We start from the raw sequence: 12,498 nt of genomic DNA, 5'->3' as shown, positions 1-12,498 counted from the left end.
CTCATAATATAACTTCTATAAGGCATAAAAGATACTTTATTTCCATACATTTCCCACTTTTTAGTAAACACAGTAATGGATGGGAATTAACTGCCAATGCTCATATCAATTCTGTAGTACAGTGCATCCATTCCTTTTTATGATGTTCCTATTTTATATACAAAATACACATACCTTCCAAAATTGTGAGAAATGGAATCATTTTGTGAAAATAACAAAAAACAAATCAAGTTGATACTGGAAAATTACACTGATACTTAGCAGAGGGGTAAACCCAGTGCCTTTTAGATCCTTCCCAGCAATAAACAATACTATGATTCTACACATAGGTCTAAAAAAATACTTCTAAAATGAAATCAGGGAAAAAATTCCTTAAACACCTATCAAACCCCATATACTAGACTTTATTATATGTACTTACATTCTTTAAACTGTATGTAAAAACACAGTAATGTGCTCATTAAAAGGGTTAACATAGTTTTGACCAGACTGTAATTCCATGATGCACCTACCAAAACTATCCAAAGCCATACACACCGAATCTATTAAGGATCATGTACTAATATTTTCCAGTTGTATCCTCTAAATTTTCAAAACAATATTAATTTCACATGTATTTATCAATAAAATTACACATAGTGGGAAATATTTAAATCAATGAATTGGCATTAAGTAATCCAGATTAATAAACCAGCTGTAAGTAAAACTAATGTATTCTCCAAGCACTTACTCAAACTGAAGTGTGATAAATTCTTTTAAAAGGATAATTTGAAATTACAAATTTCTTCTACAGCACTACCCTTACAAATGTTAATGTTCCGTAATTCTGAAATTAACACTTAACCCATAAACAAATGCCATCACTTCAAAATATTAGAAAAAAATGTTAAAACCAGCAATTCTGAAAAAGTAACTAAAACCATTAAAGCATAACATTGACCTAATAGGACAAGAATTTCATTTTTGTAATCTTTATTAAATTTACTGATCATCCCCTAGGGTCGCAACTGCTAGTCTTTTAAACAAATTTCAAAGGCAATTTTACAGTTCATTTAATACCATACACTCCTATAACCCTACCCACTTTAGAAAACAAAGGAAAGATTGCTTCAAAATGTGGTCTTAGAAATGTTACTAGAATTAAGAGCAGCTCTATATTAGCTCTTTCTATAATCAACCAGTGTGTTTTAAGATTGCCATGTATATCTTGATTGTTACATGCAAAATGGATTCTGCTTTGGAAACTAATTAGCATGCAGATTTCTGCAGAGATCCACAGTCCCAAAAACAAAACAGAGGAAATAAACACCTCAGCTAACTCAGACAACATATACTTGGGGGGAGAACCCTTCACAATAGTGGATATGGGAAAAGGAAAGAGAATAAGTGATCAAGGTACCCAGATTCTCAGCCTACCAATATAATTTAACATTCAAATGGTTATTAGCTACACTGTATGACAAGACACATTTCCAAAGTGGAAAAGAAGCTGTTAAACTAATTTACACTACCAGTAATGGTTTTACATATGAAGTCACTGTAAATCAAGTTCAACAATTCAAAATTTTTAAGAAGTATGCCAAGATAATAATTCATTTCAAACCACTTTAATAAATTACACATGCACTAATTTGTGGGTATATCATTTCTATGTGTCATCTGAAAGCATTTTAGACATCTCTGATAATTAAAAATAGCCATGTTGAAATTAGTAAGTTTAGACAAACTGTCACTAACTTTCATGTATTATTAACCAAGGAAAAGTAGCTCAGAGCTCTAACTGTGAATGACTTGATAAAAACATGTCAGGGAATCTTTAAGAAATTTGTCCTTGATACCTGACCACCACTCTATTTTCTTCAGGGAATTTGTAAGAAAAAAACATTTTTAACAAAGTAGTATACCCAGTGCTTTGAAATGAAAAACAGTGACTTAAAGCCTTGAGTCATTTTGGTAAAGGGAAAACATAAATGAGCTTTCAATTAAGAATTTCTATTTGTCAAAGTGGAGGTTAAGAGTAATTGGATAAAATTAATCCCAACCAGAAGCATTGGGGGAAGAAATGTCACAGAAAATTATAGAAAAAAGAAGTTTCAAAGAGAATGGAATGTGTATTTGGATAATTTGCAATTTATAATTCTGTAAGAACTTCTAGAATCCAAACATTTTTAAATAGTATTTCTGGCCAACTAAAATTTAAAATATAGTACCTGCAATTCCTCTTTCTCCAAAAATGAAATTAAACTAATTAGGTAATTTGTTCTCTCAAACACTCTGCAAATTCTAATTCACAAGAAGTATACAAAATAGGATAATAAAGGTGTTTATAGATGAATAGCTACAATAATTTCAATTTTTGCTACCTTAGCAAGGTACTATACATATACCACATCAATATAATAGAAATGGCACGGTTTCTGAGGACATGTTCCACATTTTATTTACATTTTAAGACTAACTTTAATCTCAAAATCACATACCCATACACCTATTTCCTTTTTGTTGATTTCACTTAAATGCATGGTTTGTCAAAGACTGTAAACAAATATTTACCATGTCTGTTACATGTAACACACAGGAACGGCTTTTAACAGAAATTCATCGACCTCCCCCACAACACTTTTTATTATAAATACAGGTATCAAAACAATCCTGACATTTTTTTGATACTACTAGTAGTCAGCACCCACACGGCTTCAAAAATTAACACAATTTGTGACAATATTCATTGTACCTGCTACTTTAGACAATTTCAACTGAAGCTCTTTCACTAAGATGGACAAAGCATGCCATTTCTGTTTTTCCTCTTGAAATTTGTTTTTACTTTTCAGAAACACACATGCTTCCACAGCGTCTGATTCTTCTCTCCATGCTTTCATCTTGTAAACCTGAATTCTATTTTGAGTACTCCAGGTTTATGCTTAAATGATAGTGCCTTAACAAGAGAAAAAAAAAATTGTGCTGCGTTTTTCCTCCTGTAACCGGAAAACATAATGGTGTACATATATTAAATATATTCTTACAAATGTCCAGGTCATGTTTACCAGCTGGAATTCTTTTACTTAATGTGTGGGTATTTTGCATTGTGATATTTAATCAAGACATTAACATGAGTAGAAGGTTGTTGATTTAAGACAAGTTTGAGATCCACTAAAATTAATTGTTGTATGTTTGTCCTTCTGGTGGCTGTGGAAGCTTCATATTTTCTTTGGACATCATTAGACGTCTTAGCTCTTGAAGTACAACTTTAATGCTATATGAATTTTGCCATTTTGCTAACACTGGTATGCTCCGTGCATCCACCTAAAATGGGGAGAAAAGAGCAGAATTAACTACAAAGTTTAAAGTACTATGACACCAACTTATTAAACCTACCTTAATGAAAAGAAGTGATTTTAAAATTCATAGCTTGGCTCTACTTTCACAAAAGAGAACATTATGAAACTACAGGTTCATATCATACTTACTGTCGGGGTCGCGCCCCTAAGAAGGCCCGGGCTATGCAGCCCGAGCAGCACGGACAGTCTGAAAAACATCCGCCCTGGCCACACGTGACGTCATGCTCGTCACGTGAACATCTCTGTGATTGGCTGTTATGCCACCACTGCCTACAAGCCCCAGATACCTCCTGTTCACGTGAACACCTCTGTGATTGGCTGTTATGCCCTATATAAGGCAAGGGAACTTCCCCGCAGGGGAAGGAGAAAGAAAGGGAAGAGAAAGATCCACCAGAGAATAAACAAGAGCTTGTGCATTGACCTGTGTGTTGGTGTTGCGTCATCTCTGCAGGCAGGGAGAGCGCGACAACTTAGGAACAATAGTGCTTCTGTAACAGGTTATTTCCTAAAAATGTGTGTCGTGTGTGTGTGCTTTTCTGTATCTTACAATAAACATGTAGTTAATTTTGGACATCAGAAATAAGCAAACATTACATTAAATAACTACATATTTGCCATATATGTAATATATGTAAAATATATAAACATATTTGCCAATTGCTTCTTTTTTTTTTTTTTAAGATTTTTTATTTATTTATTTGACAGAGAGAGACCACAAGTAGGCAGAGAGGCAGGCAGAGAGAGAGGAGGAGGCAGGCTCCCCGCAGAGCAGAGAGCCCGATATGGGGCTCGATCCCAGGACCCTGAGATCATGCCCCGAGCTGAAGGCAGAGGCTTTAACCCACTGAGCCACCTAGGCGCCCTGCCAATTGCTTCTTGATGAAATAAGATCTAAAGGTTCCTCTCTATCTCCAAGGCCCACTACCCAGAACCTGGGCAATTATCTTAAATAGGATTTAGGAAAAAGCTGAGAACCTAATTTCTGATTTTGGATTTTTCTTACCAGTGTTTTCTTTGCACAATACTAAACTAACCTTCCATTGTAAAAGACTGACAGAACGGACTACAGCTCCTTCAAAGCCTTATTCCCATATAACTGACACCACTGGACCTGTCCGGCAGTTCCCAGAAAAATCCCACCCACAGGGTTTTTCTTTTTCTGACCTCAAAATTCACACACTGAGTACCACCTATTCCTCTGCCCACCCACATCCACACCTACCCCAGGCATTTGTCAAAAATAATCAGTGTCAATTGTTTTAACATCTCTGCTACCTGGGGAAACAATACGAACAGGAAGGTGATCAAAATATTTCAGAGGAAAAACTGGGAAATGAGATGTCCATAGGGGCTTTGAAAAGTTCCAACATATCGCTGGGAGTCCTTAAGAGCACATATGTACAGGGCTGTTCACAGGCTTACAAAAGACTTGATAAATACCCATCTGTGGCTGATCTGCAGTAACGCATAAAAAAGATTCCAACCAAGTGGGATTTATCCCAGAACTGCAGGTTTGGCTCAGGATTTTAAAAGCCAGCCAATATAATACACCGTATTAACAGAGAACAAAAACCATAATTATTTCAATTAGCAAAAAAAGGTATCTGATAAAAATCCAACTTTTCATGATAAAAAAAACACTTAAGAAACCAGGAACAGAAGGAACTTCCTCAGCCTGAAAAGGGGGATCTATAAAAACCTACAGCTAACATCATACTTAATCATCACTACTACTCAACATGGTACTAGAGGTTCCAGCCAGGCAATCAGGCAAGAAAATGAAATAATAAGAGGCATCAGACTACCAAGAATGAACAGATCAATCTGTTTGCAGGTGAAATGATCTTGTATATAGAAAATCCTAAGGTATCCATTAAAGAAACTAGCAGAGCTAATAAAGATAAGTTGCAGGATATAGAATTGATTTATAAAAACCATGTCTATATACTTGCAATAAGCACCCTGGAAATAAAATTAAGAAAACAATGCCATTTACAAATGGGAAAGAATAAAATGCACAGATATAAATTTAACAAAAGAAGTATAGGACTGCTATAAAAAAAACTATAAAATACTGTTGAAAACGTAGACCTAAATAAATGGAAAGACTTCCCCTTATACATGGATCAGAAGACCTATACTGCTAGGATGTCAATACTCCCTCAAAGTGGTCTACAAATCTAATAAAGACCCTATCAAAATTTCAACTTCCTGGCACTTTTTATGTTTTTGTAGAAATGAACAAGGTTATCCTAAAATTCATATGAAAACAAGGAACCCAGAATAGCCCAAACATTGTAAAGAAAAAAAAAAAAGGTAACAAATTTTTTCCAATTTTAAAACTTACTACAAAGGTACAGTAATCAAGAAGGATGGTTCTTACATAAGGAATGACACTGGACCAATGGACTACAAATGAGAGCAGAAAAGTAAATCCATGCATATATGGACAACTAATCTACTGACAAAGGTGTCAGAAAAACACACAAAGAATAGTCTCTTTAATAAATGGTATTGGGATAACTAGATATCCACAAGCAAAGGAATGAAGTTGAACCATTAACTCACATCATATATGAAGATTAACTCCAAATGGATCATAGATCTAAATTAAGAGCTTAAGCTATTAAAAAAAAGAAAACTTTAAGAAAACAGGAGTAAATCTTCATGACATGGCATTTGGCAATGTTTTCCTAAGTATCTAATGCCTAACAGGCATACAACAAAAGAAAAAGCAGATAAACTGGCTACATCAAAACTTAAATTTTTCATTGCAAACCATACCCTTAAGAAAGCAGAGGCAACTCAAAGAATGGAAAAAAAAAATACTTGCAAATCATATTATTTGATAACGGGCTCCTGTTCTGTATATAAATAACTCTTACAACTCAATTAATAAAAAGCCAAGAATCTCTCAATATACACCGCTGGAAAGAATGCAAAATGTAATGTTCACTTTGAAAAACAGTCTGACTACACCTCAAGAAGTTAAACATATAGTCAGTCATCATATGACCCAGCAATTCTATTCCTAGGTATATACCCAAGAGAAATGAAAAGATTTACCCATTTAACCTTGTACACAAATTCACAGTAGCAACGTTCATGATAGCCAAAAGAAGAAAAACCCAAACATCTGTCAGGTGATGAATTGATAAATAAAATGTTATATATCCTTATAATGGAATTATTATTATTCAACAATAAAAAGCAATAAAGTACTGATATATGCTACAACACAGATGAACTTTGAAAATATTGTGTTCAGGGGGGCGCCTGGGTGACTCAGTGGGTTAAAGCCTCTGCCTTTGGCTCAGGTCATGATTCCAGGGTCCTGGGATCAAACCCCACATCAGGCTCGCTGCTCAGCGGGAAGCCTGCTTCCTCCTCTCTCTCTCTGCCTGCCTCTCTGCCTACTTGTGATCTCTGTCTGTCAAATAAATAAACAAATCTTTAAAAAAAAAAAAAAAAAGAAAGAAAGAAAGAAAGAAAATATTATGTTCGGTTAAAGGAGCTAGTCACAAAAAAATATTATTCCATTTATATGAAAGTCCAGAATAGGCAAATCTATAAAAACTGAAAGATTAAACGTTGTTTAGGGTATGGGAAGGCAGGACAGAAAGTGACAACTAAACTAATGGACATGGGGTCTCCTCTGAGAGGAACAAAAATGTTCTAAAAACTTAGATTGTGGTAATGCGTCCACAACCCTGTGAATACTAAAAAACACTGAATTATATGCACTGACTGAATTTTATGGTATGCAAATTATATCACAATAAACTGCCTAAAACAGAAAAGAGAATTTTTAAATAATTCTCTTGCAAGTAACTGAAACAATAATATTATAATATTAAGATGTATTTTTTTTTTATTTTTTAAAGATTTTATTTATTTGACAGAGATCACAAGTAGGCAGAGAGGCAGGCAGAGAAAGGGGGAAGCAGGCTTCCCACTGAGCAGAGAGCCCAAGGCAGGGCTCAATCCCAGGACCCCAGGATCATGACCTGAGCCAAAGGCAGAGGTTTTAACCCACTGAGCCACCCAGGCACCCCAATGTTAAGATGTATTTAAAGTGATTACTCTAATGCTTTAACTTACTGAGTAGCAAGCCCCTTAGCCTATTTTAAGTAGACTCCGTTAGCAAACAGGAGTTTACAAGTAAAGAAAATACCAAGCTCTTTCCAAAGCAGAAACCAACACTTACAGCTGTAAAGTTACGTGACGTTAAATAAACAAGAAGACTGCAAATCCTGTAAAATACCAACAGAATACACCAAAAAAAAAAGTGGGGGGCTGGGGGATGAAGAAGAGAGAAGAGGGGGAAAAGAGCATGGGAAAATATTATGTCAGAACAAATCTGCATCTTACCATTCTATAATATACAATAACCTCTAAAACTTGATACCTCGTAACATAAAGAACTACAATTTATGCTTTATAGTGCTAAACGCCCCAAGGAATAATTCTGCCTTACTGTATAAAATAGATACACACCAAAATTACTAAAGCAACACCCATAATTCATCAGGTACTTAAATAACCTCAAAATATATAATATAAAATTATGCCAGCTTATCACCAATGGTCAATGTGAGATTATGGCTATTTATTTCCTAGTTATGAAAGTAATACTTTAAATTCTTAAATTCAAGAGAAAAACTGATGTCCAGTGTATTCACCCTATCTCTACTCTCTACACTCTAATAATTAAAATCCGTATTATTCTGTTTCCAGATTGCCGACATGAAATGTTGGTGAGATGTACGATCACAGGGTACTGTTACACACAGCTAAGAGGACAGACATGGATACAGCCCTATGGAGAGTAAGATGGCAGTATTATATCAAGTTGAAGTCAAGCCCCACACCTCAGCAGACATTCCACTTCTGGGTGTATGTCCTAGAACAGTGCTACTCTAAGCATGTTTCATGGAATGACACTAGGCCTTGAACTAATTTTTTGCTGGTGTACCTCAAGATAAACACTGAAATTGAGAGTAAGTGTTTCAAGAGTTCTATGATAATTTGACAGAGAAATTTTTATTTAAAAAATCCAAGCTTGTATTTTATCTTTTTGAATTTTATTTTCTTAGTATTTTTTATTGTATCTTACAAAAGTACTGATCTATAACATACTGGAACCAACAAACCAAGGAACCAACAACCAAGTCTTGAGAAACACTGCCCTAGAGTAAAAGAATACATGTACAAGAACGTCCACAGTAGCAATCTTTTCAGGGAAAACTGAAAATAGCCTAAATGTCCAGCAGGTGACAGAGTATTAAAAAGAACAATCTAATTTAAATGACTCAACATGAATGAAGCTCAAAAATCACTAACAAAAGTGATACAAAACAGAAGTATACACACACATGCATAGTAAAAACAAAACAATCATGTTCAGAAATGATAAACATGAAATTCAAGATAAGACTACCTCTGAGGAAAGTGGAAGGGGAAACTTGGGAAAGGAACACAGACTTAACTATTTATAATATAGTCTCTCTTAAAAAAAAAAAAAAGAAAGAAAGAAAGAAACGAGCTATTACAGATAAGACCAACAAGCTAAAATCTGACAAGGGAAAATGGAAGATATTGGCTATATCATTTTCTGAAACTTGTCTATATGTTAAAAATATTTCTTTTAAAAAAACTCCAATGGGGTGCCTGGGTGGCTCAGTGGGTTAAGCCGCTATGGCCTTCGACTCAGGTCATGATCCCAGGTCCTGGGATCAAGTCCCACATCGGGCTCTCTGCTCGGCAGGGAGCCTGCTTCTTCCTCTCTCTCTTTCAGCCTGCCTCTCTGCCTACTTGTGATCTCTGTCAAATAAATAAATAAAATCTTTAAAAAATAATAATAATAAATAAATAAATAAATAAATAAATGAATAAAATCGCCAAAAATGAGGATGCCTGGATGGCTTAGTCGGTTAAGCATTTGCCTTCTGCTCAGGTCATAATCCTGGGCTCTTAGGATGGAGTCCCAGCATTGGGCTCCCTTCTTGGCAGAGAGTCTGCTTCTCCTGTCTCTGTCACTCCCTCTTTGTTGTGCACGCCCTCTCTGACTCTCAAATAAATAAATAAATAATCTTTTTAAACAAGGCACCAAAAATGAAAACCAAGAGAAAAGTGGTAATAAATTTATAGTAACTGCTATTATCAGAATAAAAGATTATCAGAGAAAAGATTTTCAGAGTAAAAAAAGGGACAGAATTCAGACTGGAGAATCAGGAAGGACTTGTCTAAGAGAGTGACATTTACACTGAGAAATGAAGCATCTGTAAGTATTCGCCAGAGTGGATATGTCCAGACTGGAAGAAAAGACAGTACAACAATCCTAAGGCAAAATAAAAGGTATGTGAGACAGTGTGTACCCTGTGAGTACCAATAAGCCATAGCAAAAGGCATGCACAATGTGGCTGAAATCATTCATGGGTATTACAGCACAGAAGTGATATGACACAATTTGTATTTTAGAAAGATCCTCTGGCTCCTTGCTCTGAAAAGACTGGAGGAAGTAAGAAAGCAAAATCAGAGATTATTTCAAGACACGAGATGATGGTCAACGTTCATTTAGTGGCAATGTAAACAGAAAAATAAGACTTGACTCAAAGTTACATTTCCAACAAAGACTTACAGGACTTAACAGTAGACAGGAAAGGGAAGAAAAATAGAGAAAGAGACAAAAATGTCAAAAAGTAGATAAGACACCCATGAGATCAGATAAACTCATCAGAGGTGTTCCTGAAATTTAATCCTGAACTTCCTAGTTCCTACAACAATGCAGAGCCCACCATTAATTACTTAATTTACAGTCTATAATATGAAAACAAACCAGCAGTTGAGAAGAACAGCTACTCCTGGTAGAGAAATTTTTCTCTAACAAAAACAGAAATATTTTTGTTAAATTTCTTCCTCATAAAGGTAATACTATGTGTCACAAAAGAATTCCCTAAACAGTATTGTTTCTGTAAATTCAAAATGTTTTATAATCCTACTTCTATAATATCTCTTATCACCAGACATAGAAATAGTTAGGTATGCACATTATAATTTCCAGAATAACTACTGAAAGAACAGAAACAGAATTTAAAAGTTGAGAACCATTTCAAAAGTAGACAAGAAACAAAAACCACACAGGAAATCAGAAACCACAAAATAAGATAACTTATTAAACCAAATATATTAATATGTTGTATATTAAATAAACTAAATGTTCCCAGTAAATTGCAAAGATTGACAGACTGACAGGAAGGACTCTCAGAACCCAGCTTCTAATTGGCATGTACCAGATAGGGAGGTTCAGAAGTGACCCAGGAGGCCCACAGCTGAGATTTCCAATGACCCATCTACCTTCTTCCTATCAGGGTCATGCTTTCATCCAATACACCCAGCAGAGAGACACCAGCCATTCTGGGTCCTAGCTGTGGGCCTGCATATTTGACTGAGGTTAGAAGCTAGACAGCTAGCTCTATGTCCAGGGCTCAACTTGTAGCCAGAGGGAATTACAAATGTGGAGAAGATGAAATATGGAATATACCCTATCGTGCTGAAATAGAATTGAAGGTACTGGTATAAACATGGCTTTTTCGGGGTTTTTTGTTGCTGTTGTTTCATTTATTTGTCAGAGAGAGAGAGAGAGTACATGTGCCTGTAAGCAGTGGGGAGGAGGCAGAGGAAGAGGGAGAAACAGATTCCCCACCACCAAGCAAGAAGTCTGATGTGAGACTCAATCCCAAGACCCTGGGACCTGAGCTGAAGGCAGACGCTTAACTGACTGAACTACCCAAGTGTCCCATAAACTCGGTTTTTAACAGATGATATATTAAGGTACGCATATAGGTAGATAAGAAGAAAAGGAGGAGGAAGGATAGGTAGACACATGTGATACACTGGGTAAAATTTAAAAAAAAAAATGAGTATAAAAGAAAATTTTTAAGATGTTAATTACCATTGGTGAGGAAAAGGAATACAGAGATGGGATGAGGAGGAGTACACAAGAAATTAAGGATGTTGGTAACATTCTATTTCCTAAGATGGATAATGTTCATTTTACTATTATGTTGTTGTTGTTACACTACCTAACATGTATTTTACATGTGAGTATGCCCTCAACATGGTATCTCAAGAGCCTGGATTTAAAAGTCTTAACATGAGGGACACTTAAGTGGCTCAGTAGGTTAAGAGTCTGCCTTCAGCTCAAACCATGATCCCAAGAGTCCTGGGATTGAGTTCCACATGCATGGGGCTTCCTATTCAGGGGGGAATTTGTTTTTCCCTCTCCCTCTGCCCCTGCCCCTGCTTGTGCTCTCTTGCGCTCTGTCAAATAAATAAATAACTTATTTTTTTAAAAAGTCTTAACATGAACCTTAACAACTTACTCATACTGAAATTCAGCCTTCCCTGTGTGAATCTGGTCAAGCATGTCATTTTGATTTGCTTTCAACATACAACAATGTCCAACCTGTTTGTTCTAATACAAACATACCTTCCCTCAAAGAAAAGCCTCCTCTTTAAGAATATTCATCCTTTTAAACTCACCAAATGTACCTTAACCTTAAAGAAAACAACATTCAAAGAGAAATAATGGTCATCTTTTCACCAAATAAGGATTCAACTAAAATATGACTACTAAAGCAATTAATAAAACCCTAAGAAAACTGTTGTCAACATCTATCTAGGCTGGTACATACAAGTTTTTTAAGGATAGGTTGACTTATACAAGAAAAACAACATAAGATTAATTTCTTTTAAACTTCCAGCTAAACAAAGTCCTTTTTAAATTTTAACTTTCTCCTGACTATATATTATTCATTATATAGGAATAAAATGACTATTTTAACTTACCATTCCACTGGAATTATTAATTCCATTCATATTAATTTTGGTTACAAATCTAACTGATGGAGGAGCTTCTGGGTATTTAGGTCCACATTCTACTTTCAGGCTATATATTCTGTTTTCATAATTTGTCTGGAAGGCAAAAAATAATAATAATAATAATAATATTCAATTACTAATTAAAGAAGAAAAGTATAGTATGAATATATCTGACATTACTTTATGATCAAGAATTTACTTTTCCACATTCAAATTTATTTGACTTTTATGGTCAAAAAAATGGAGCAAGCATACTTAAAATCAAGATTTTATAATA

The 12,498-nt window shown here is 35.1% G+C and overlaps 1 protein-coding gene across 3 annotated transcripts in view; it reads right to left on the bottom strand.

Annotated features, from left to right (window-relative positions):
• Positions 1 to 955: 955 nt before the first annotated feature.
• UBE2V2 (ubiquitin conjugating enzyme E2 V2) overlaps positions 956 to 12,498 on the bottom strand; it is a 59,005-nt gene continuing 47,462 nt past the window's right edge. For all 3 annotated transcript variants that reach the window (XM_004780190.3, XM_013049796.2, XM_045082041.1), the window contains exons 3-4: positions 12,189 to 12,314; positions 956 to 3,303 (exon numbers count right to left, since the gene is read on the bottom strand). In XM_004780190.3, coding sequence (XP_004780247.1) covers positions 3,157 to 3,303; positions 12,189 to 12,314 — 273 coding nt within the window. In that variant the 3' untranslated portion in view covers positions 956 to 3,156. The remainder of the gene's footprint in view (positions 3,304 to 12,188; positions 12,315 to 12,498) is intronic.

The sequence above is a fragment of the Mustela putorius genome, unplaced genomic scaffold, assembly GCF_011764305.1.
Source record: "Mustela putorius furo isolate JIRA1106 unplaced genomic scaffold, ASM1176430v1.1 tig00000056_pilon_pilon_pilon, whole genome shotgun sequence".
Lineage (NCBI taxonomy): Eukaryota > Metazoa > Chordata > Mammalia > Carnivora > Mustelidae > Mustela > Mustela putorius.
This window is presented reverse-complemented; position numbering and strand designations above follow the sequence as displayed.